The following is a 23867-nucleotide window of genomic DNA, read 5'->3' as shown; positions in this document are numbered from 1 at the left end:
AAGCCACATGCGGCTCTTTGGCCCCTTGAGTGTGGCTCTTCCACAAAATACCACGTGCAGGCGCACATGTACAGTGCCATTGAAACTTCGTGGCCCTGCTCAGAAGTCGGTTTTCGGCCTGGGTGAGTCTATTTTGAAGAAGTGGTGTTAGAAGAAGCGGGGGGTGTCGGTCTGTCGGTCGTCGGGCGTTGGGAGACAGGGCGCAGGCGGGCCGCGGGATACGCAGCGCGGGGGAGGCGCACAGATTCATGTAAGAGTTGAGTGAGCCAGTCAGCCAGCAGTTTCATGGTGCAGTGGTTAGTGCTAGTCGCGTCCGCAAATCACGCGTGGGTGACAAAAGTAAAGTTTATTAAGTTAATTTTAGGGAATGTTGTGGAGTGAAAGAAGATGTAGTGTCAAGGATTGAGAAAGGTATGTTGAGATGGTTTGGACATATAGAGAGGATGAACGAAAGGAGATAGACAAAACAAGTATACAAGATGAGCGTGGATGGGAGAGTTGGAAGGGTTCGACCTCAGCGAATGTACCTCAATAAGACTGAGGACGTTTTTAGCAAAGGCCAGCTTAGGAGTACCCTAATTAAGTCAATAACCTATATAGTTTAAGTTTAAAAAATTTGGCTCTCAAAAGAAATTTCAATCTTTGTACTGTTGATATTTGGCTCTTTTGACTAATGAGTTTGCCGACCACTGCCCTAGACCATATCGCACCAGTACAGCACACCACAGCAGCAGCCACCAATAAGGACCATCGTGTTTACTCGACCACATACAAACCCCGGACTTTTGACACCCAGTGTCTCCTGCCCCAATAGAGGAGGACTCCGCGTCGCTCTGTGAGAGGACCCCAAGACTCTCCGCCAAGACCAAGCCACTGCCGCTCCCATCTTCATCCTTGTCGGTGTGCATCACCAGGTGGCTGCGCTGGTGCTAGGATCCACTAGGAACTGGTAATAAACCCCTGTGTGATTGTATACTAATGTCTGTCTCTGTGCGTTGATGTTTATGACTTGGCTCAGTTGCCTTAGGCCTTAAAGATCCAAGGGGAACGCCATTATTGCTGACCCTCGGACACCTGCGCTTGTGCCGACCAGGTTAAGGCAGAATAAGTAATTAATGGAATTTAGGGTCAACTGGGACAGTTAACATAAAATAACAGAACATTTTAATAAAAATTAATATTTTTCTTGAACATTAACTTACCAGACACTGAATAACTGCACAAATTAATAAGAGTAACACAAATAAACCTACTTTTCTTGTTCTCCGAAAGCGAAATATTTCCTGTTGCGCACACCAAACAAGTCAGTACAAGACTAATGGCATAGCAATCGGCTGCTAAAATATTCCCTGCTGGTATTAGTGGAGAGAAATGGTGCGCCTGCGTGTAAGGCGAATAAGGGAAATGAATGCAACATGATTATAGTAATCAGTCATTAGCAAACATTGTAGTTATTAATAATTATGTAACAGGATATTATAAAAATTAAGTTAGGAAATTTTTATTAAAACGTTTCTTACATACTGTTATATTGGCTGGGCCACAAAAATATTCGTGTGTTTGACATGCTTGATTTAGACAGTGGTTCTCAACCTTCTGGCCCTTAAAATACACAAAATATTCGTGTGTTTGACATGCTTGATTTAGACAGTGGTTCTCAACCTTCTGGCCCTTAAAATACACAAAATATTCGTGTGTTTGACATGCTTGATTTAGACAGTGGTTCTCAACCTTCTGGCCCCCTCATGTTGTGACCCAACCATAAAATTATTTTCGTTGCTACTTTGTATCTGTAATGTTGCTACTGTTATGAATCATAATGTAAATATCTGATATGCAGGATGGTCTTAGGCAACCCCTGTGAAAGGGTCGTTCGACCGCCAAAGGGGTCACGACCCACAGGTTGAGAACCGCTGACTTAGGGTGTATGTTAAAAAATCATCATCCATGGATATATAAGTTTGAGTAAGGATTTTTTTTTTTTTTTTAAGGAAGAAAGAATTAACTTAAAAAAGAAAGGCTAAAAAATGACCAAATAAGTTTCTGAAGTTCTTTTTATTACACTGATGAGTCCCATAAAAGTACAAAGCCCACAAAAGTAGAAGCATTTCAAAAACAAGACAAAATGTTTGCATAATTTTAATGACAACATTTAGTTTTGATGTTAAAAAAAAAAACACCTCATGATTCTGCATTGAAGCATGCTGCTCAAGAATTAAGTACATTCTGAAATTCTGGGAAAGAATTTCATATCTCTTATTTGAGCCTGACTTCATGTAAATGGTTATGTTACATTCCTTTTCTAGAGATTAAGTTCATGATATGATTCATTTAAAAATGAATTTATTGATTCACAGTGACTTTGAAGAAACAGGAACTAAGCGCATATCATACACATACCCCTTTAAGTGGTACATTAGATCAAAGTGGAATTAATATAATAATCTTTAGTGTTTTCAATTGTTACCAACAAAAATAGATCCCACTACAGAAAAGAAGTGTGGTAATGTCAGAAGGAGATGTTGAAATCTATGCTTTTTTATCCTTAAAATCAAATAAATGCATGATTACATTCTAGAATCATATCAAGAGTCACTGTCAAGCAATCAGTAAAGATATTTACTGCTTCTGCCAAATACAATATAACAGGCCAGAGGCTATAAAGTTTACCTAATTAACTTTTGGTAATGTGGAAATTTTCAATGTTTTTTGAGTCACATTACACATTCTGTTGCTGCTGCTGCTGCTGCTGCTGCTGCGGCTACTACTAAAATAATAGTAAACGTAAAGGAGTAAATAAAAGAAAATAAATTAGATCTCTTGATCATTCTAAATATTGTTTTGGTTTATCCTTGAAGTGGAAATCAGTTACCAAGGTTTGGAAAGAAAACAAAAGCATCTTTGTAATTCACTGCATGTATTATTTGAGAGGTCTAATGATTTATCCATTGCCAGTGTGGGTTAGCTTGTCATGTCCTCTTTACTCAATGTCAACTGGTTCCGTAGCTATCAAAGCACTTAGCTGTTTCTGAGCACAGGAGAGGAACAGTTCCAAACTGGACAGGCTTCTTTGGCGGATGACTTGATCAAGCTGTCATTTTTTTTTTTTTTTTTCAAAGAGAGAGAGAGAGACAGAAGAAAATACACTTAGTTGGGGTATAAAGAATGTTATGTCATTGAAGGCCACTTGAAAAACCTTTTCAGATGGTGACTTAGAAAATCAAGTAGTGCTTTAAACTCAGAGACAATGTAGTAACTATTTCTGGGCTATTATCTAAGATGAGAAGATAAATCATTACAATTTCATAGTTGATGTTATTCAGTTTTTGAAGAAATACCATAAGTTTTATCAGAGTGATTTAAAAATATATAAAATAGTATAAAATTCCAGTTCTTAATGAATATACAGATCAAACATCCACAAAGATCACTCAAAACACAAAAGAAATATACAGTAGAGAAAAGCAGCATAGTTGCATCATGTATAGGGTTTAATGGGGCAAAGAATAAGGGAGCAATAAACAATTTTCTGAAATTAGAGAAAGTTCTTGGAAAAGGTGTACTTTAAGATTGTTGAAACTTATTTGACTTGTTCTTCCTGCTGAGTTAGAGGTTTTTTAATTAGGATTTTTTAAATGTTTCAATAAAAGTTAATATAGTAAGTAAGAGGTTAATAATGAGTCATCCTACATAATAAAAGGGTAATATGCAAATTGACCCTAATGGCAGAACGACCAGTCACTATGATGTGCAGTGACTACCATGGGGCAGACACTCAACACAGGAGCTGACCCCTGGTAGTCAGTGCGCTTCCACAGGGGGAGTACCACTCAGCCAGAAGCTGGCTCATGGCTGGCCAGCGCAGTGGCAGTGGCAGGAGCTTCTCTTGCCTCTGTGGTAGAGCTAAGCTGTTAGTCGGACATCCCCCCGAGGGCTCCTGGGCTGCCAGAGGGATGTCTGACTGCCAGCTTAGGCCCGATACCCCCGGGGAGCAGGCCTAAGCTGGCAGGTAGACATCCCCTGAGGGGTCCTGGACTGTGATAGGGTGCAGGCAGGGCTGAGGGACCCCCGAGTGCATGAATTTTCATGCACTGGGCCTCTAATATATAATAAAGAACTTTCAGAATGGTAAGGATTACTGAATACATCAGGAAACTTTCTAACTCTTCTTCCCTAAAAAATTTGTTCATGGTGTAAAAATTACTATTAACAACACAATGAAGGGACTCAAAAGAAAGCCAAATAAATTCCATTTCACAATATATACTTGTGATTTTTATGCAAAAGTTAAAATATCCTTCATACAAATTCTTGCCAACATAAAAGACAAATCCAAACAAAAATTCTGTATTAAATTACATTTCTATATTAAAAAATATTAAAAAATGACTGAAAAAAAAACAGATTAAAATTTTGAATTATCCTAAGAATTAATATAAAAGAATATTATATGTAGTAAATGCTCATGTAAAATGATTGAACACTTCTAATATTCCCTTAAATGTTAATATTTTGCAAATTTAATATATTTACAGAAATAGGATTTGTGCTTATCCCTTTTCATGATTTTATTTCCTTTTCCTCTGAAATGATACCATTTGGGAAATATACACATTCTGCTTACAAGTGTCTATTAAACAAGCCAGTTCTTTGCATTATAATTCCCAGGTAAATGGAGATCTTGCCTATCTTGCTGACTAGTGTACTCCAGCATCTAGAAAAGGCATGTTAGACACACAAAATATCTGCTGTGATTGAATCAATCAATACATATTTAAGCCTAATAGAGTAAGGCAATCTACTATGAAATGATCAAAGTTGAAGTCTTAAAATTTTTATTTTAATACATGTAAAACAGATAGAAATCTAAATATTTGCAGTTTCAAAAATTATTTTGTACTTGGTCCAAATTCCAACAATAGAGAAGACTGTCCCAGCAACACCCACTTCCAGTCCACATCCAGTGGTTCCTGTCTACTTCTGGATGTTTTCACACATTTAAGTCTGTTTTTTTAAAACACATGGTCCAGATCTTATAATCGTAACTATGGGAAGAATCATACAATCAGTTAGTTTTGTTGTCATTACTGGAAATTTTTCCTATCTCATTCTTAAGAAATTGCTTGACTATCTTCCATGATTTATTTAACTATATTACCACTGACAGACATGTATTTATTTCAGTTTTGTCTTGTTTTTAGAGCACCAAAGAAATTTACAACCTGAGTACACTCCCTTCAGAAGATGGTCAAGCATTTGTCTTGGACAGATTCTAAATATGTGGAATTTCTAGGTCATAAGATTTGCATATTTTAAATTGTGACAGATATTTCTAAATTGTTTTCCAGAATGAGGGTACCAATTAATCAGCCCCATCTACGATGTGTAAGAGGCCCACTTTGCTCTGTTTTCTTCTTTTAAATGCTGGCATAGTTTTTCATTATATATTTATAATTTTACATATATATATATATATATATATATATATATGAATAAAATGAATATGTTATTATTTACTTTTAAGTTATTTTATTAATAGACTTTGGATTGTTCCTAATATTTTGCTATTATAGTTAATGCTATACTAAATACCCTTCAACACCGACTTCTGTATATTTATGCTAGCATATCTGGTAGAGGTTGTTTGAGCCAAAGAATATGTCACCTGCAACATTACCTCTATTATAAATCAAGTTTCCAAATCAGAATGAATATGTCTTCAGGCTCCCTATTCTGTTCCCATAGACCAATGGTCGGCAAACTGCAGCTCTCGAGCCACATGCGGCTCTTTGACCCCTTGAGTGTGGCTCTTCTACAAAATACCACGTGCGGGCGCTCATGTACAGTGCGATTGAAACTTCGTGGCCCATGTGCAGAAGTCGGTATTTTGTGGAAGAGCCACACTCAAGGGGCCAAAGAGCCACATGTGGCTCGCGAGCCACAGTTTGCCAACCACTGCCATAGACAATTCACCTACCCCTACAGAAATATATTACTGCACTTTAAAATAAATTTTGATATATCACATCTTAACAACCATCCTGACAACCATACCATCAAATATTCCAGATGAATGTAAATTAGTGAACACTTATAATAAAGCATAAAATCCAAGCAAAGTTCAGAAGCAGATTCTTTGGAGAAACTTTTCTCCTTTGGGAGAATATGGCACAAACTCACAATGTGTATGGACCTAGCATTCAACCTGTGATTGTTGCTAAGTAACAATAATCATCTGGATTTATGCATTCAGCATGAATCTGTGATTTTTAAAAATGCAAAAACATGTATAAGGACAAAAAGTTTAAAAGATTTTTATTTAAACATACCAAGCTCTTTTCTCTTGCTTGTGTTAGGGGTCAACCTAACTTAGTAATGATCAGATGATGGACATACTGGTTTTGGGTTAGGCAGCTGCAAGGCTCACTTCACTTCTCTCAACATGCTTCCCTGAAATGTCTGATGGCAAGAATCCACTTAATAAAGAGGAACTCAACCCTTTGAGAAGCAATAAGGTGACACTGGGACTCTGTGACGAGTAAGACAAATTGGGCCATCACAGTGCCAAGCTTCTGGTAAGTTGGGTCCTTCCTGGGCATAGTAGGGAAGACTGTCTGTGAGGGGGACACTTGAGGCCTTTCTCTTAAACGGTGAATTCCTCTCCCTGAAACAAGTACATCAAACTGATGTTCTTGGCGAATTACTGAATTTCAACAGTTTCTGTTTTATTAGGCATGACCTTATTATCCTTTATTGAGGCAAGAAGAATTTCAGCAAAATATTCAATTCCTTTTGCCCCTCCAAAAGTGGGGCTTAGTTCTGCATTTGTGGCTTTCATTTCAAAGTGAATCAAAGATTTGTATTCTGTGACTTCACATTGGCAGTATCATGTGGAGAGTAGTGGTGGCAAACATTTTTGGGTATGGGTTTACAATCTCGTCTTAATAGTGTAGCTCTAACTGCTTTGTTTTCCCTTCCATTTTCTGTTGCTTCAGCTGCTATTCAGCTCTTTCAGATACCTGGGGGGAAAAAAACTTGGATATTCTAAAGTCCCTCAAATGGACACTGGAGCTTTATAAATCTTTTTCTCCCCTCTTTATCATCTCTTCAGTTTTCCGGTATCCTGCTGAAAACAATTTGGACGCATACAACTTGCTAAAAGTTAATATTTATAAGCTTAGAGAAAAAAAAAGCACACAAATTCCCAATTATTCCCTATCTTAGATTTATCTTTTCATCAGTATTTCATGTCACAGCAAAAGAAAAAGAAAAACAAAATATCTCTAGACCTTTGCTTTTATTCCCTCATCACCAAAACACAATATGATAGGTGGTAAATTTATACTGATCTAAAGAGCAAAATACAAAATCAATTGTAAATATATAGGACTTATTTTAATGGGACTGTTTATAACACTGTTTACATCCCCAAAAATCTGAAACATTGTTTTTGACTATATATATCTTATTATATGTTATATATACATTTGTAGTACTAATTGTGATTTCAATATCTTTTGGGCTTCTACAAAGTACAACAAAAGATGTGAAAATATTAGGTTTACCTTTATCAAACATACTTTTACAACCTATCCTTCTGAAATTTTAAACATGATTAAAAAGTGATCTAATTTTTCAAAGAAGCTAGAATGGCTATTTGGCAAATCCACGATAGAAACTGACTCATAAACAAATGTTATCAGCTTAGTAATAATACGTTTTATTGATTCACTAACAAGCTCTTTCATGGGCATTGAAGAAAGGTCAAGTATCATGATCCAGAACTATGACTATTTAGACCAATTTTCCAGTTAACGTCATCCTATTGAGTAAAAAAGAATTGTTTACCTTTTGATAAGAAATAAAATAATTCTTCAGTCTCTTATTTATTATAACTGCTGTCCTTTGAACATTGCTATTTGAATATGAATGCCTCTTTTTTCTGACTTTAACATCCTCCCACAAAGAAATACACTCAAAGCTGTTGTTTCATTTACATGCTTGATACTGAGACAATCAATTAGTCAATTAGTCAACCAGTTGATCATAACAAAGTCAAGACTGCCACTATTTCTATATTATTGTTCTGAGGCATGGGCAAAAAAAGTATGTCACAATGTCTTTGTCCTTAGAGCTTTATACTATTTTTTGAGAGATACATATACAACAATTAAAGAACAATTAGGTGCTGACATGTATAGTAATGACTGAGTCCATGAAAGATCAGAGAATGGGGGAGTTCATGGTGGGAGAGGATAGCAGAGAAAACGTCACAAAAGTGGAACCTGAGCCCTGACCAGTTTGGCTCAGTGGCTAGAGCGTTGGCCTGTGGACTGAAGAGTACCAGGTTCGATTCTGGTCAAGGGCATGTACCTTGGTTGCGGGCACATCCCCAGTAGTGGGTGTGCAGGAGGCAGCTGATGGATGTTTCTCTCTCATGGATGTTTCTAACGCTCTATCCCTCTCCCTTCCTCTCCATAAAAAATCAATAAAATATATATTTTTTTAAAAAAGTGGAACCTGAACAGACAGAGTATCAAGAGCATTTCCTTGGGCAAAGAGGAGCAACATATGGAAGAAATCCTAGGAAAGCAGATTAGCAAGAACAGACACACAGATACGGAGGAAGGAGACATTATTTAGAGACACTGAGGATGGAGGCTTGAGTAATGGAGAAAGTCTGCTAAGAATATTCATATAGCCAGCTGATGTGGCTCAGTGGTTGAGCATCAAACTATGAATCAGGAAGTCATGGTTCAATTCCTGGTAAGGGCACATGCCCAGGTTGCAGGCTTGATTCCCAGTGGGGGATATGTAGGAGGCAGCCTATCTCTCTCATCATTGATGTTTCTATCTCTCTCTCCCTCTCCCTTCCTCTCTGAAACCATTAAAAACATTAAAGAATATTCAGACATTCTTTCATGTTCCCATTTATTCAATATTTATTTAGTACCTTTTATGTGCCAGGCACTGTTTTAGGCACTAGAAATATAGTGGTGAATAAGGCAATCTCTGCTTTTATATAATTTATATTTTAGTTTGAGGACACACGTTAATAGAGATCAGCACTATAAAAAATAAATAAGTAGGGAAAGGATTTGACAGAGACTGAGGGTCTATCTGTTGGGGAGGATGATTAGAGAAGACCACTGAAGACGGTCATAATGATGAGACCTGAATGAAGTGAGGGAGGAAAGGCACGATGCAAAAACATCAGGAAAGACAATTTCAAGGTAGATGAAACTGCAAGAGAAAAGTCCAAAATGTGGGTCAGACTTGGGCTGACTGATTATTGGCAATAAATAAGAGAATAGAGCAAAATGAGCAAGGAGGGAACTGATGGGAGAGAGGATCGGAGAAGTGGATGGAGGCCAGAGCATGTAGGGCACTGCAGGTCATGGGAAGAGTTCCAGCAACTCATGTTTGAAAACTGTCACACTTATTACTGGGAAAAGCAGACTGTAGGAGCACATGAGTAGAAGAAGAAAACCCAGTGAGAAGACTTGTGGTCTGGGAAAGATGTAACCTTAATCAAACTGCTGGCAGTGGAGGCTAACAGCAGGTCAGATTTGGACATATTTTGAGATAGGACCAATTTAAATTGCTGATGGCTTAAAAGTGTAGATGAGAAGAGAAATGAAGGTGATTCTTAGAATGAGATATGATGAACTGGAGCTAGAGTGAGTTGGCTAGAGGAAAATTAGAGTTTTGTTCTGAACATGGTTAGTTTGCCCAATTCTAATAAACTAGAGGCCCAATGCATGAAATTCGTGCAAGGGACTTGGCCCTCGCAGCCCCAGCTTCATCTGGAAGGTTGTCTGGAAGGATGTCCAAAGGTTGTTTGGCTGTTCGGTCTAATTAGCATATTAGCTCTTTATTATATAGGATACATAGGATATGTCAGAGATTGGATTATAAGAACCTGCAATTCAGTGGATTGATCAGGGCTAGATACAAATTTGGAAATCATCTGCATATAGATGGCATAGGTGAGATTACCTAGGGAATGAATGTGGATAAAAGAGAAAAGGTCAGAAGACTAAGCCTGGAGGCACTCTCATACACGATCTAGCAAAGGAACATGGGATATGAGGTTTGACAGGCAATTATTGTAATGATTGACTTATGTCCCACATAAGGATATCTTCAAGTTCTAACCTTTGAACTTATGAATGTGACCTTATTTAGAAACAGGGTCTCTAAAGATATAATTTCAGATGAGTTCATCATATGGATTAGGGTGGCCTATAAATCCAATCGTTGGTATCTTCATAAAAAGAGACCCAGAAACACAGACACAGGGAAGAACACCATATAAGGAAGGAGGCAGAAATTGGAGCGATGTGTCTGTAAAGCAAGGAATGCAGAGAGAATTTCCAGCAACACCAGAAACTGGAGAGAGGCATGGAACAGATGTGCCCAGAGCCTTCAGAGAGCATAGCCCTGCCAACACCTTGATTTTGGACTTCTAGCCTCCAGAACTGTGAGAGAATAAATTTCTGTGTTTTAAGCCATCCATTTTGTGGTACTTTGTTACAGCAGCCCTGGGAAATGACTAACAATAATTTTTCCAGATTGTTGAGGTCCTTATTTATATACCAGAGTAGTGTTTTCCACAATGTGAAAAACACCACTTCTATGCAGAAGGTGTTTTGTTTAAAATAAATACCTAAAATGTTTTTTAGTCAAATAAGTTTGAGAAATGCAGGATTAAAAAGTTTCTTTTCCACCCGGCTGGTGCTGCTCAGTGGTTGAGCATTGACCTATGAACCAGGAGGTCACGGTTTGATTCCCAGTCAGGGCACATGCCCAGGTTGCAGGCTTGATCCCCAATAGGGGGCGTGCAGGAGATAGCCAATCAATGATTCTCATCATTGACATTTCTACCTCTCTATCCCTGTCCTTCCTCTCTGAAATAAATAAAAAAAAATTATATATATGATTTCTTTTCCATAGAACTTCCCAGAGCTTTTGTGCTAAGAAGCACTGTGGATTACCAAAATGGCTATACAGTACAATAATGTCTGTCAGACTTTAAACCTTGGAGTCATGTGTGCACATGTATGTATAGTATACTTTGGAAAATGCCCCACAAATCAATTTCTCTTGACAACTCCTCTAGATGGGAAACAAATTGTTAATGCTGGGAGAAGACCACACTGCCCTTTATAACAAGTAATCACGAAGCTGTAATGGAAGGGACTTTGAGACTGCTTAGGCAAACATCTACATTCTACAGTTGTGGCAAGTGGATGCTACCAGTGGTTAAGAGGCTGACTTCACAAATCCAATATGTCCTCCTACATTAAAAAGTATATACATACTCCTTTAACATGTATTTACCTAAGTTTATCTTTGTTTAAGAAACCCTACTATGTATTATGGCCTCACTAAGTTTTTAACAATGGAAAGATAAGATATCCCAGGAGGACCAGCAGTATGACCAGAAAGGTGAGATATGACTACCCTTACTCTTGCTGTAGACATGAAGCAAGTGGATTATGAATTGATTTTAAAACTTAATATACAAATATAATTGTAATGGCCTGTTTCATTGTATGAAATCACCATATGAAGGGCTGATAAACATTAAGAAGAGCAAGTCATTTTTGAGGGCTGATTATTTTTATTATAACATTTAAACATATTCCCTCTAAATACCACCATCTTTACTTTTCTCCTGTATCCTCAAATTATGCTTCTCATCATTTCAGCCTCAGAAAATTTAGACTTATCTATAACATTACTGGTTGTATTAATGGATATTCTATAATATCTATTTTATTACTGATACACTAACCATAAAGAGTTTCTCTTTTAAAGTAGTCTTGTCTTTATGTTTTTCAGATAAATAAATTTGACTGCAAGAGGGATATATTACATATAAAACTGAAGTTTAGCCATGAAATCCCCACATTGGGAATATAACTATGCCATAACTGTAAATCATGTTGAAGGAGACTTTGAACCAACTCAGGATAATAGTATTACATGAAATACATGTTTAGAATGACTCTGACTAAAAGATTCAGGTAGGGCAGTGGTTTGAACTAATGTGGTGCCAGTTGCCTCAACCCTGAACTTCAGAAAATACAGGCCTAACCGCTTTACCAGAATATTTATAGGCCATCATTCACATGCCATAAAGACTTTCAATCTAGAGTTCACATATCCTGTTCTCTTTGAGAATACTTTTCAACTCAAAAGTATATTTCAAGTCTATCTGACTATATAGTTAAAAAATGTCAACATATAAAGAAGCTGTGTAACTTTCTAGCATGCACAAGATGAATTACAGATGCTCTTTTGGAGTAAATGAAAAATGGGCATAAAGAGTCTTAAATCCTATTGGCCACAACTTAAAAACCGTGTTATTTTTTTTGCCTTGTTTTTTTTTGTTGTTGTTTTTTTTTTAACATGTCTTAGGGTAAGTAAATTCTCTGGTTTTGAATCATCTAAAATAAATTCTACATTTTTGGGCAGTTCTTCCATTTTATTCCAAACTACCACAGAATCCACTGGGAAATGGGAATATGAATTTTTGCTCTTAACTAAATTATCTGGGCAGAATAAAGCAATATGTATTCCAGACTCCAATGTGCAGACACACCACCTTGGATACAATCTTATTCGATATTACAAGTTAAGCAATAGCAGTTGGCCAGGAAAGGATTCACCGTAGTACTGAGTCAAGATTTTACTTGTTTGATAGCAGGCACTACTCTTTCTAGTATAAACTTCCATATGTGAAGTTTAATGAATGTGAAAAGAAAATAATTCTGTTAACAACTGCTTTACTCCTAATTCAGACAATTTCCAAAGAAAATCTAAAAATTCTAAAACACTTTAAAAAAAAAGCTTTAGATGGAGGGAACTTTTAGAAAAAAAGTAAATTCAGATGAAGCTATATTATAGTTGCACAGAAATCCTGCCTTCGTGCTAGGATCCAAGGGTTATACTTACCTACTAATACATTCCTATTTACTAGGTGTACCAGTTAATAATTCAGATTTTTTTTCAATAGATGGAGTTACACATATGTTGATATATATGCGATTTGCTATGTATGCTATTTTGTTGTATTGACAACAAGCTTCAAAACTTCATATGTCAAATTTGCTGAAGGTGTTAACACCATAGATACTTTTACACTTAAAAATGTCGAATTTCATGCAAAAAAAAGAGCATTTGCGGGAAGTTTTAATTCTTTATTTTGAATAAAAGTGCTGCTGAAAGTTATCATATACTTCAGGAAGCTTACGATGAATATGCTCCATCTCAAGACACTTGTGAACTCTGGTTTAAACGCTTTAAAAGTGATGATTTGATGTAAAAGACAAAGAAAGTCCAGGTCAACCACAAAAGTTTGAAGACCAACAATTACCGGCATTATTGGATGAAGATGCATGTCAAACTCAAAAACAACTTGCAGAAAGATTAAACGTTGCTCAGCAAACAATTTCTGATCTTTTATAAACAATGGAAAAGATTTTAAAGGAAGGAAAATGGGTACCACATAAACTGAACGAAAGACAAATGAAAAACCAATAAGTCATCAGTAAAATGTTGCTTCAACAGCACGGAAGAAAGTCTTTTTTGCATGGAATTGTGACTGGCAATGAAAAGTGGATTTATTTTGAGAATCCCAAATGCACAAAATCATAGGTTGATCCCGGTCAACCATCAACATTGACTGCAAGGCCAAATCACTTCGGAAAGAAGATAATGCTCTGCTTTTGGTGGGATCAGGAAGGTGTGGTGTATTATGAGCTTCTAAAACCAGGTGAAACCATTAATACTGATCGCTACCGACAATAAATAATCAATTTGAACCAAGCTTTGATCGTGAAACAATCAGAATGTGCCAGAAGACATGGCAAAGTAATTTTGCTTCATGATAACGCACCATCACCCACTTCAAAACCAGTTAAAGGCACGCTGAAAGATCTTGCCTGGGAAGTATTAACCCACCCATTGTATTCACCAGACCTTGCTCCTTCAGATTAGCTCTTGTTCTGATCAGTGGCACACGCACTTTCTAGCAGCACTTTAAAACGTACGAAGAAGTAGAAAATTGGGTCTCTGAATGGTTTGCCTCAAAACAAGAAAAGTTCTATTAGGATGGTATCCAGAAATTACCTGAAAGATGGAGGAAATGTGTAGCTAGCGATGGACATTACTTTGAATAAAGCACTTCTGATGTTTCTCTTGAAATTACTGTGTTTTCTTTGATTACAAAATCCGCCATTATTAACTGGTACACCTAGTACTTTCGAGAGTTCAATCAGAAGTAAAGAATTTATTTCAAATATAAGATGTATTGACTGTGGCAAGGGGACTGATTTTAATATGACATTATACATGAACATTTTAAGACAATTTGTTACAGGCTCCCAAACCATGAACAATCTTTTTGTATGTTATTTTTTTGAGATCATGTTTAGTGCAAATATTGCAATATGTAGAATGGTCTTTCACAAATTAAATTAACATAAAGATCCCAAACAAATAGTATTAATAATCTGTTCACATAATAAACTGTTGTATTTTTATCAATTTGATTTTTGAAGATTTTAGCAATTCTTTTGTGCCCATCTAAGGAATGATATCTGAAAATTGCCATCTACCTCCCCCTTTGGTTTTGACCTTTAGTGATATAAATATTATCTTATTCTGGAGTAGAAGAAAAAATTATATGACCTCTTGGGTTCTTCCTGTGCTATCTTAAAATTCTCAGATATATTTTTTCCTTGTAAGTTTCAATTTACAAAAACAGGCAAGGGAGACTGTCCACACGGCTTACTCTTGCACTCTCTGCACACATATATAGTGAAGCTGATTTACAGAGCACAATGAATAATCCTGTACTGCTGGGTTAAATCTGGTCTTTTCTTGTTTTGAATAGTGTTACTAATTCTTGATTGGCTGTGTTTGCTACCTCCAAAGCATAGGTGAACCTCCTTATGTGTTGTATTAGTTATCTATTACTGTGTAACGAATCACCCCAAACCTAGTGGTTTAAAAAACATACAAATATTTATCATCTCAGTGTTTGTAGGTCAGGAAACTGGGTGCTGCTTAATTGAGTGCCTCTGGCTCATTGTGTTTCCAGAGGGGCTGCAATCAAATTGTTGGCTGTGATGTTGTCAACTCAAAGTTCAACTGGGGAAGGATCTGCTCCCAAGTTCACTTGGGTTGTTGATGGGCCTCAAGGTGTTCACTTCCGACAGAGCTCGTGGAAGCTACTCTGCAAGGTACCTAATAATATGGCAGCTGACTTCAATTCCCCCAAAGCAAGCAATCAGAGTGAGAAAGAGCAGGTGCACACCGAGAGTGAATGAACACCCAACACAAAGCCACAACCCTTTAGTAACCCGTTGTCACTCAGTCCAGCCCTAGCTCAAGGGAGGAAATTATATACATGCAGGGCATCATCGGGAAACATCTACTATGTACTATCTCATTTTTAGTCTCTCAAAACTCTATGAATGAGGCCACTGAGACTTAAGAGATGTCATAACTTGCCCAAGTGGCAGGGCCAGAATTCAAGTCCAGGTGTGCACGACTCCAAACCTATTCACTAAACCACATTACTACACTGCCTTCTCAGATAAGAACTTCAGTTATGGCTGGGGGCCTTGGCACAATATCTGTTTTGCTATAAATATGTAGGGGTTTCTTACATTTATACACTAGTACAAAAACCTGTCCAGATGCCAAAAGCCCCGTAGATACAGTCAATGAAGCATGTAATTATCTTCTCTTCCTAAAAAGTAGGTTCAGGAAAGTTTCTGTTATATTAACATACAAATGGTTCCCTGAAATGCAACAGAAGCATTTAAAGAAAAACTGGCATGTTAAATACATCATGCCTTAAAGCAGTGGTTCTCAACCTTCCTAATGCTGCGATCCTTTAATACAGTTTCTCACGTTGTGGTGACCCCCAACCATAAAATTATTTTCGTTGCTACTTCATAACTGTAATTTTGCTATTCTTATGAATCGTAATGTAAATATCTGATATGCAGGATGTATTTTCATTGTTACAAATTGAACATAATTAAAGCATAGTGATTAATCACAAAAACAATATGTAATTATATATGTGTTTTCTGACGGTCTTAGGAGACTCCTGTGAAAGGGTCGTTCGACCCCCAAAGGGGTTGCGACCCACAGGTTGGCGACCCACAGGTTGAGAACTGCTGCCTTAAAGAATCTATAAACATCAGTGGCTGTATATAAAAACAATAGGCTACTTTCTTTAAGGTCCATACGAAAAATGGGGAAACATTCATAAAGGCAATGTGTGGTGCAGATCTCACCTTGCGGTACCTCTGAACCTTAGTCAATCATTGCTTGCTTACCTTCACAGTTCCACTGCTGACAGAACTGGCTAAGTTCACCAGTGTGAGCTGCACCACAGCTGGGATGCATACCTGATTCCCATTAGGAAATCCTCAGGAGCCAAAATTGAACCAATGGAACAAAGCACCATTTACTCAAATGAAAGTTAGTGTGACTACCGTTTTTCCTCTTCATTTTAAATAAACACAGTTGCTCCTCCTCATCATTCAGGATTTTATGGTGTGTACTTGATCATGGAAGCCTCATAAAAAATACCATCTGTCTGGCACATTTTAAAACAGTTTTATCCTACCAAGGGAACCAAATGGGAAACACTCTGTCAGCCTTCTAAAATTCACTGCTGCCTACCAGCTGGATCAGGAAAGTCAGAAAATCCTAACCTTCTTCCTTCTTGTAGGAATAAAGGAGGTGTGCTTTCAACTAAGAAAGCTAAATGTGGCTATTATTGCCTAAAAATGGAAACAGCATCTACTCAAATAGAAGAGACTAAAAAATAATTAACAATAAACACCTGTCAAACAGAGGACATAAGAAATCAGGGATTATGGCAAAGCCCTAGAGTTCTCTCCCCAATAGCCATCCTTCATTTCTTATTAATAAAACTCCAGCTTAGTTTTAGAAGCAGTGTGAACATGCTCAAGCCATCATTCCTAAGACTCCCTTGCAGCTAGGGGCAGCTCAAGAGATGTGAATGAAATTACTGGGTAGGATCGCCAAGAGAGCTCCTTAAAAGTGAGATGGACATCACTCCTAAATTCTTTTTCCTTTTTTTGCATATTTCATTCTTCCTTTTCCCTCTTTCACATATGTGTTTAGTGGAGCTCTAACTGCCATTCTGTAGCCTTAATGATGTGAGCGAGTGCTAAAGACAGAAAAAGTGCAAAGACAGAGGATCCTGAATCCGTTATGACCTTGTTAAGCTTCCAAACAAGCTCTCCACTGTTTACCTTTGGGCTTGCTTATGCCATTGCTATTTCTAGTTTCTCTTACTAGGAGGCCAATGTAAATCCCAGTGATAAAGGTACAAATTTTATACTGTGAATATCTACTAATACACAGAAACCAAAATTTACTTTTTAGAGTATAAGCTCAAGAACTTGAGAATAAGCTCAGAATATTAATTGAATGAGATAAAAAAATCCAGGCAAGTTGAAAATTTTAATTTTAATTTGGCTGAAAAAAAACAAACCTAATGGAATACAATCTCCTGTAATAGCTTACGAGTACAAGAATGGTAAATGATAAAAATAAAATGATCAGAATGATCAGATTATACTGATCACATGAATGTGTGAGTATGCAGGCTATACTGGCAAGTGCTTACTTTTTCCCTCTGCTACATGGAGTATTTGCATTCACAAACTAGCAGACTTAAAAAGAAAAAAATGCTTTAAAAAACTCCATATAATTGGGATGGATTTCAAATTGTAGCAATGAATTTTACCTAAGCAGACATGTTAGTTTGCGAGTATGGAAAGAAATAGAAAGTTCTTAAACAAAAATTATAAATATTATTTATAAAATATGATACCTGGGAAACTCCAATCTGAATTTCAGATTAACTTTGATAAGCAGACATGACTTTATGGCATGTGTATATTTATATTGAATCTTCACCGGTTTCACACTCAATAAATGATGCTCATTTCCCATTCACCATGATTTTTAACAATACTAGTACATATACTTTAAGCTGCCATAAATCACTTGTCAAAAAAGAGGTATTTTAACTAATAAATATTTCAATGCAGAGTGGGTAGAACCAAAATATTTTGAGCAAGATAGGAAAACTCATCTCAACAATAAAATAATAGCATTGATAGCTAACACTGAAAGTGAACTTTTTATACATTAGGAAATACTGTGACCACTTTACATGTGCTAAACCATTTAATTCTTATAACAATCCTATGTGAAGTAGGCCTTATTATTTTTTAATTTATTGATTTTTAGAGAGAGAGAAGAAGGGAGAGAGAGAGAGGGAAAAAGTACTGCTGCTCCACTTATTTATGCATCCACTGATTACTTTTTGTATGTGCCCTGAATGGAGATAGAAGCTGCTCTAATTAACTGAGCTAATTACAGGCCAAGGCGATGTAGGCACTATTTTTATCTCCAGGAACAAATGAACAAAATGTGGCCCAAAGAGGTTAAAGTACTTTCCTGTGTACATATCTAGTAAATAACAAAGTTTAGTTTTCATCCTGGAAATATGATTAAAAAACCCACACTCCTAATCATATACTATACTCTTTCACTAATATAAAATTTTTACCTGTGGCATGCTAAAATGTTAATGTTAAAAGGCTTTTCCATAAAATGGAAATATCTAGTAATATTAAACAAGAAAGGGCAAACCAGGTTTCTCTTCATTTCTTTTAAAATTTGTGGAAATTTGCCAAGCAGAATTGGTTGCATTTTGGGTAGAAATTTCATAAATTGATAGTGCACAGGCCAGAGACATTTCTGATCCTGGTATAAAAGCTATTAAATAACTTTTGTTTCTATTTCAGTTGCTCACTTTCTTTGTCAAGTAAGGAACATTGACCTACTGTATTTGCTTTTTGGGGATCCAAAACAAGCAAATTGTTATAAACCACAATTCCTAGGGAATTGATTGTTTTTATCAATTGATAAAAATCCCCATTTAAAATTCTCCTTTCTCATCTATATTTCTAAGAAAGGTTCAGAAGAAAATCTAGCAAAGTTACTTTAAATGTTTTATGTAACCAATCTAGAGATTATAAAATGCATTGGCTGGTTCTTTGGGTAACCGAAGAATTTATATGCATATATGCATAACTCATGGACACAGACAATAGTGTGATGAAGGCTTGGGTAAGGGTGGAGATGTAGTAGATGGGGTTAATGGGGGGGGGGACATCTGTTATACTTTCAACAATAGAGACAAATAAAAAATAAGATGCATTGGAACTAGGAAGTAAGAAGAATGAAGGTTGAAGGTAATTTTTTTCAAAAAAGAAAACAGTAGTTATCCATAAGTGTACAGTTGAGATGCCCCTGAAATACCATATGTAGTAGCAACACTGGCCCATTACATCTGTCTTTCTCTTCTGCACAGCACCTGAGGACCCAATTCATCAAGGCAACAAATGCGCCAATGCATAAACACCTTTTTTCTTGTGTTTTAATGTAAACAAATGACATTATACAAGGGAGTGGAAGGATCAAGTAATCTAAATGATGTGTGGTAAATCAAATGCAAACTATATATATTTTCTGGTTGATAGATTTTGCTGCACCTTTGGCAATGGGTTGTGGGAGCAGTTCCTCCAGCTGGTGTAGGGCCTTGCAGAGGCCGCTCAGGCCGGGTCTCTGTAGCCAGGAGCCAGACCGGACTGAGCTCCAGCGCCTCCTATGGAAAATGGCACAGGACCGGCCATTTTTGCCTGTGATTACCAATAAGATAATCATAACAAAAATAAAAACTCTCTGTTCTAACAATTCTTTAGGTTCTCCTGCTGGAGCAGAAGTATGCAAAGCTGCTGAGGTACATAAGCAGAATTTTGCCTCAGCCTTAAACAGTACCGTCCCACTTTCCTTTGATAATTTGCTCAATTCAGCCAATGAAAACTATTATATAGAAATTCCATAGGTATGACCTATTCAAATAACTTACCACCTCATTTACTTTATAGGTATTACTATACTTGAATGAAAAACTAAGATAATTTGCCCAGCTGGTGTGGCTCAGTGCTTGAGTGTTGACCCATGAACCAAGAGGTCCCAGTTCAATTACTGGTCTGGGCACATGCTCAGGTTGCAGGCTCAATTCCCAGTAGGGGGCATGCAGGAGGCATGTCTCTGTCTCATCAAAATTTCTCTCTCTCCATCTTTCTCTCTCTCTAAAATCATAAAAACATTGAAAAAAAAAAAAAAAGAGGCAGCCTCTCTTCACCTGTAGTCAATTCTGCCAGATGGCTCAAGATTCTAGTTAAAAAACACCACCACACACACATAATAAAAACAAAAACACACATAATAAAAACAAAAACTAAGACAGTTTGTTGATGTATATCTAGATTTCTCCTAATAAAAAACACTATGGACTTTAAAGTCTTCAGGAATATCAATATATTGATGCTGAATATAACTATATGCATTACAAATCTGTGGAATGTAAGTAGACCAAACTAAAACTAGAATCATGTTCTCTGAACACTTGGCTGCATGTGGGCCTCCCCATGTGGGCCCTCCACATAGGCTAGCTTGAATTTCATCACAGGATGGTGGATAGATTCCACAAGTGGGTTTCAAGAAAGAAAAAAAGATAGGAGGAAGCCTTACTGCCTTTTATGATCTGGCTTCAAAGTCACACAGTGTCATATCCATCACATTCTATCTGTTGAGACAGTCACAAAGTTTAGCCCCAGATTCAAGGGGAGGGAGAACAGACTGCTTATTGACAGGGAATGGCTAGAAAATGTTGGACTGGACACACTACTGTAGCCATTTTTGGAAAATACAACCTGCCATAGGTCCTAATTAGATATTATTTCTTAGCAATCTCAATCTCCTGAGGGTGTTAATCCTATCTCTGGTTCAGATAACTGTGGGAACAAGTCACACCCTTACTTCTAAATTCACCTAAATTACAAGAGGTAATATGGGTCTCTTAATTGTAGTCAGGAAGAATGACTTCAATCTTTATAGGACTCAGACGTAGGAAAACTCAAGGTTGAGAAATAACATATATGGAAGGATTAGCAAATGATGATGACAATATATTTCAGGGACAAATTATTTTCCATATTAGTCTTATTTTCAGCAAACCACTTGCAATTGGACTTGCTTTACTTTTTAAAAAGGTAAAACTTCCTTATAAATGCATCACTCTGTGTCTCCATGAAAAATATGCCCTAGCCTACACATAACATTTCTGTCCCCACTGTCTCAGGGTTCCTTCCTCAGCCAGTAGAGAACATGGAGAGGACTGGGAGCATGCACTCATTTTACCTACTGACTTTACATAAATCCCATTCTTAATCCTGTGTGTTTATATTGCTCTGAGAGTTGAGCAGTATAAAAACTTTCCTAAAGCCTCAATGTAAATGTTTCCCTAATCCTATTAAAGCCACAAAACAGACCCAGATGAATGCACAGGAAAGTGAGCTGAAGAACTCTCCCTGACCCTGATACCATTGTCAGTCTTGGCATTGGCTTCATGGGTCAGCCTTTCCCTCTGAGCATGGCATGGCTCAAATGGGAACCCATCACTCCTGCCTAGTCAAACCTGCTGTTGTACTCAAAGCTCTGGAGAGGATTTGGAATATAACATTTAAAGAATAAGGGTTGAAATACTGGACATATAAAAGAAATAAAATAACAGAGCAGTCTATTTAAATTGCTTTTCTTTTTTTTTTTTTTTAGTTTTTGATGTCAATTTATTATTTATCCCTTTGTCAATATTCAAACGGGCAGGCCATCATTAAACATTCAGAAAGATCCTCTAACAGAGTCGAGGCATCTGTCTTACCTCAGTTTCTTCTTAGAAACCTGGACATCAAGAGCTCGGGCATTTATAGAATAGCAGTGTTAAAAATATCTGCTGTATCAAAAATATTGTTTGAGGATCACTGCTTAGAAATATTTTAGTTGAAATTTTATCAATGGCCAGTAAGCAGGCAGATCCTGGTTCTTAAAGGAAGATCTGGTGTAAATCAGCAAAAGTGTGGCTTCCAAACTTTTAAGTCCTCAGTTGGTATTTTCTTTGAAACCTGGTGTTGACAAAGCCCACTGCTTGTTAATTAGCATCCTGTCAAATCTCTCCAATCAAGACCACGCTGCACCTGGTCCTAGTTAAAAAGTGCATTGTGGGCAATTCTGATGTGACCCACAGGGGACCCTGCCATGCACAGAACCACCTACCACCTTCAATGTGCATGTCACAAGTACCCCTTACGAAATGAGAAGGCCTCTTCACCCAAAGGTGCTGAGAGCTTTTGCCTACTCCTAACGGCCTGCCACGCCATGTTAACTTCTTTGATAAATGTTCATCCTCGAGACACTTGCTCTTCCCGAAAGAAGGCATCCCTTCCTGGGACAGAAGACTCCTCAGAAGTAAAATTATTCTTGAAAGAAAACAAATGAAAAATGGAAAAAAAGAAAAAGAAAAACAAAGACCGAATGCTCTCTCCTCAGGAGGAGCTCAGTAAAGAAGAGGCTGGCCCTCCTAGCTTGCCTCTCCTTCGCTGTTCTGGGCGCTGTTGCCTTTCCAAGAACTGCCCGTGGAATAGAGGTTGTGGTCCTTGATGTAGGCGATGACGGAGTCCGGGAGCAGGTACTCGACGCTCTGCCCGTGGCCCAAGGCCCTCCTGATGTATGTGGCGCTGATGTCGTTCTGCACTGGCCCCCTGACCAGGAGGATGTTGCGCTGGCACCTCTGCAGGATGGGAGAGTCCGAGATGTACCCCTTCAGGTCGTGGCCAGCCCGGCCCACGCACACCAACCCGAGCTTCTCCACTATTTCCTGGATGTGCTCGTCTTTCCAGAGGCTGGGGGTCTGGAAGGTCTTCAGGGTGTCTGCCCCACAGAGCAGCTTCCGCTCAGGCACGGCTGCGGGTGCTGGGGGACAGCTCTGCCTTGGCCCCGACCTTCCTCCTGGGGCAGATATCTGAGTAGTTCGCTGTGATGATGCCTCAGCACCTTCACGGTCTCTGTCCACTGCGCCTGCTCACTCTCCCAGGGGTCCACCCGGATCCAGTCGGACGTCTGCAGGGCCAGCCGGACCATGGCCACTTGGTGGTGGGCAGCTGCAAGGTCTCTTTTCTTGTAGTTGTCACTGACAGGAGAGATGATACCCCGGATCACCTGGTATGTTCCTGTTCGGTGCAGGTGGTCTCTGGCCACCTCAAACAAGCGCAGGTGCATGTTGGTGATGGGGTTGAAGGAGCCACAGGCCAGGAGCACCACGGGTATCCGGCTCTTCATCTTGTCAGGCACATCCGCATCTGCTGCAGTGGCCACCCTGCCTGCGTCCCGCGGCTCCCCAGGGGAACTTCCGGGACCGGGACTTCGGAGGCCGAACTGGGGCTGTGCCCGCGCGGCCCGCACCCACGCCCCCCGGGAGGGGAGAGCCGGGGCGCGGAGTGCCAAGCCCCCTTCAGCGGGGCCACCCTCGGACGCGCCCGGTACGACCCCGCGCCGGGGCCGGGTCTCCAGCGGTCTTGACCCCGAGCTCCGCGGGCTCCCCCCTCGCTTTTCTTTTTTTTAAAGCTAAGACATAACATATCATATATTTTAAAAAAGAAGTATAAAACAGGAAGCAAAATTTCTCCCATCCCACCTCCCAAAGACAATCACCTTTGTCTTTCACTATTTAAATATATTTTGTAATGCAACATACACAAAGAGATACATAATGAAATGTACTTATATACACAGGATAATATGATTCAGAATATTTTGCAATCATATCAACAAATGCCGATAAATATTATTCTTCTTAATGGATGAACAGTATTCCACTGTAACTTAATTCA

The 23867-nt window shown here is 38.2% G+C and overlaps 1 protein-coding gene and 1 pseudogene across 2 annotated transcripts in view; both read right to left on the bottom strand.

The window, feature by feature from the left end:
- Nucleotides 1-2036: 2036 nt before the first annotated feature.
- CCDC91 (coiled-coil domain containing 91) overlaps nucleotides 2037-23867 on the bottom strand; it is a 286701-nt gene continuing 264870 nt past the window's right edge. For both annotated transcript variants that reach the window (XM_059682459.1, XM_059682460.1), the window contains exon 13: nucleotides 2037-3091. In XM_059682459.1, the coding sequence (XP_059538442.1) occupies nucleotides 2981-3091 (111 nt within the window). In that variant the 3' untranslated portion in view covers nucleotides 2037-2980. The remainder of the gene's footprint in view (nucleotides 3092-23867) is intronic.
- On the bottom strand, nucleotides 21752-23573 carry LOC132227411 (nicotinamide/nicotinic acid mononucleotide adenylyltransferase 3-like; annotated as a pseudogene).

Source organism: Myotis daubentonii, chromosome 2 (genome assembly GCF_963259705.1).
Source record: "Myotis daubentonii chromosome 2, mMyoDau2.1, whole genome shotgun sequence".
In the NCBI taxonomy this organism is placed as follows: Eukaryota; Metazoa; Chordata; class Mammalia; order Chiroptera; family Vespertilionidae; genus Myotis; species Myotis daubentonii.
This window is presented reverse-complemented; position numbering and strand designations above follow the sequence as displayed.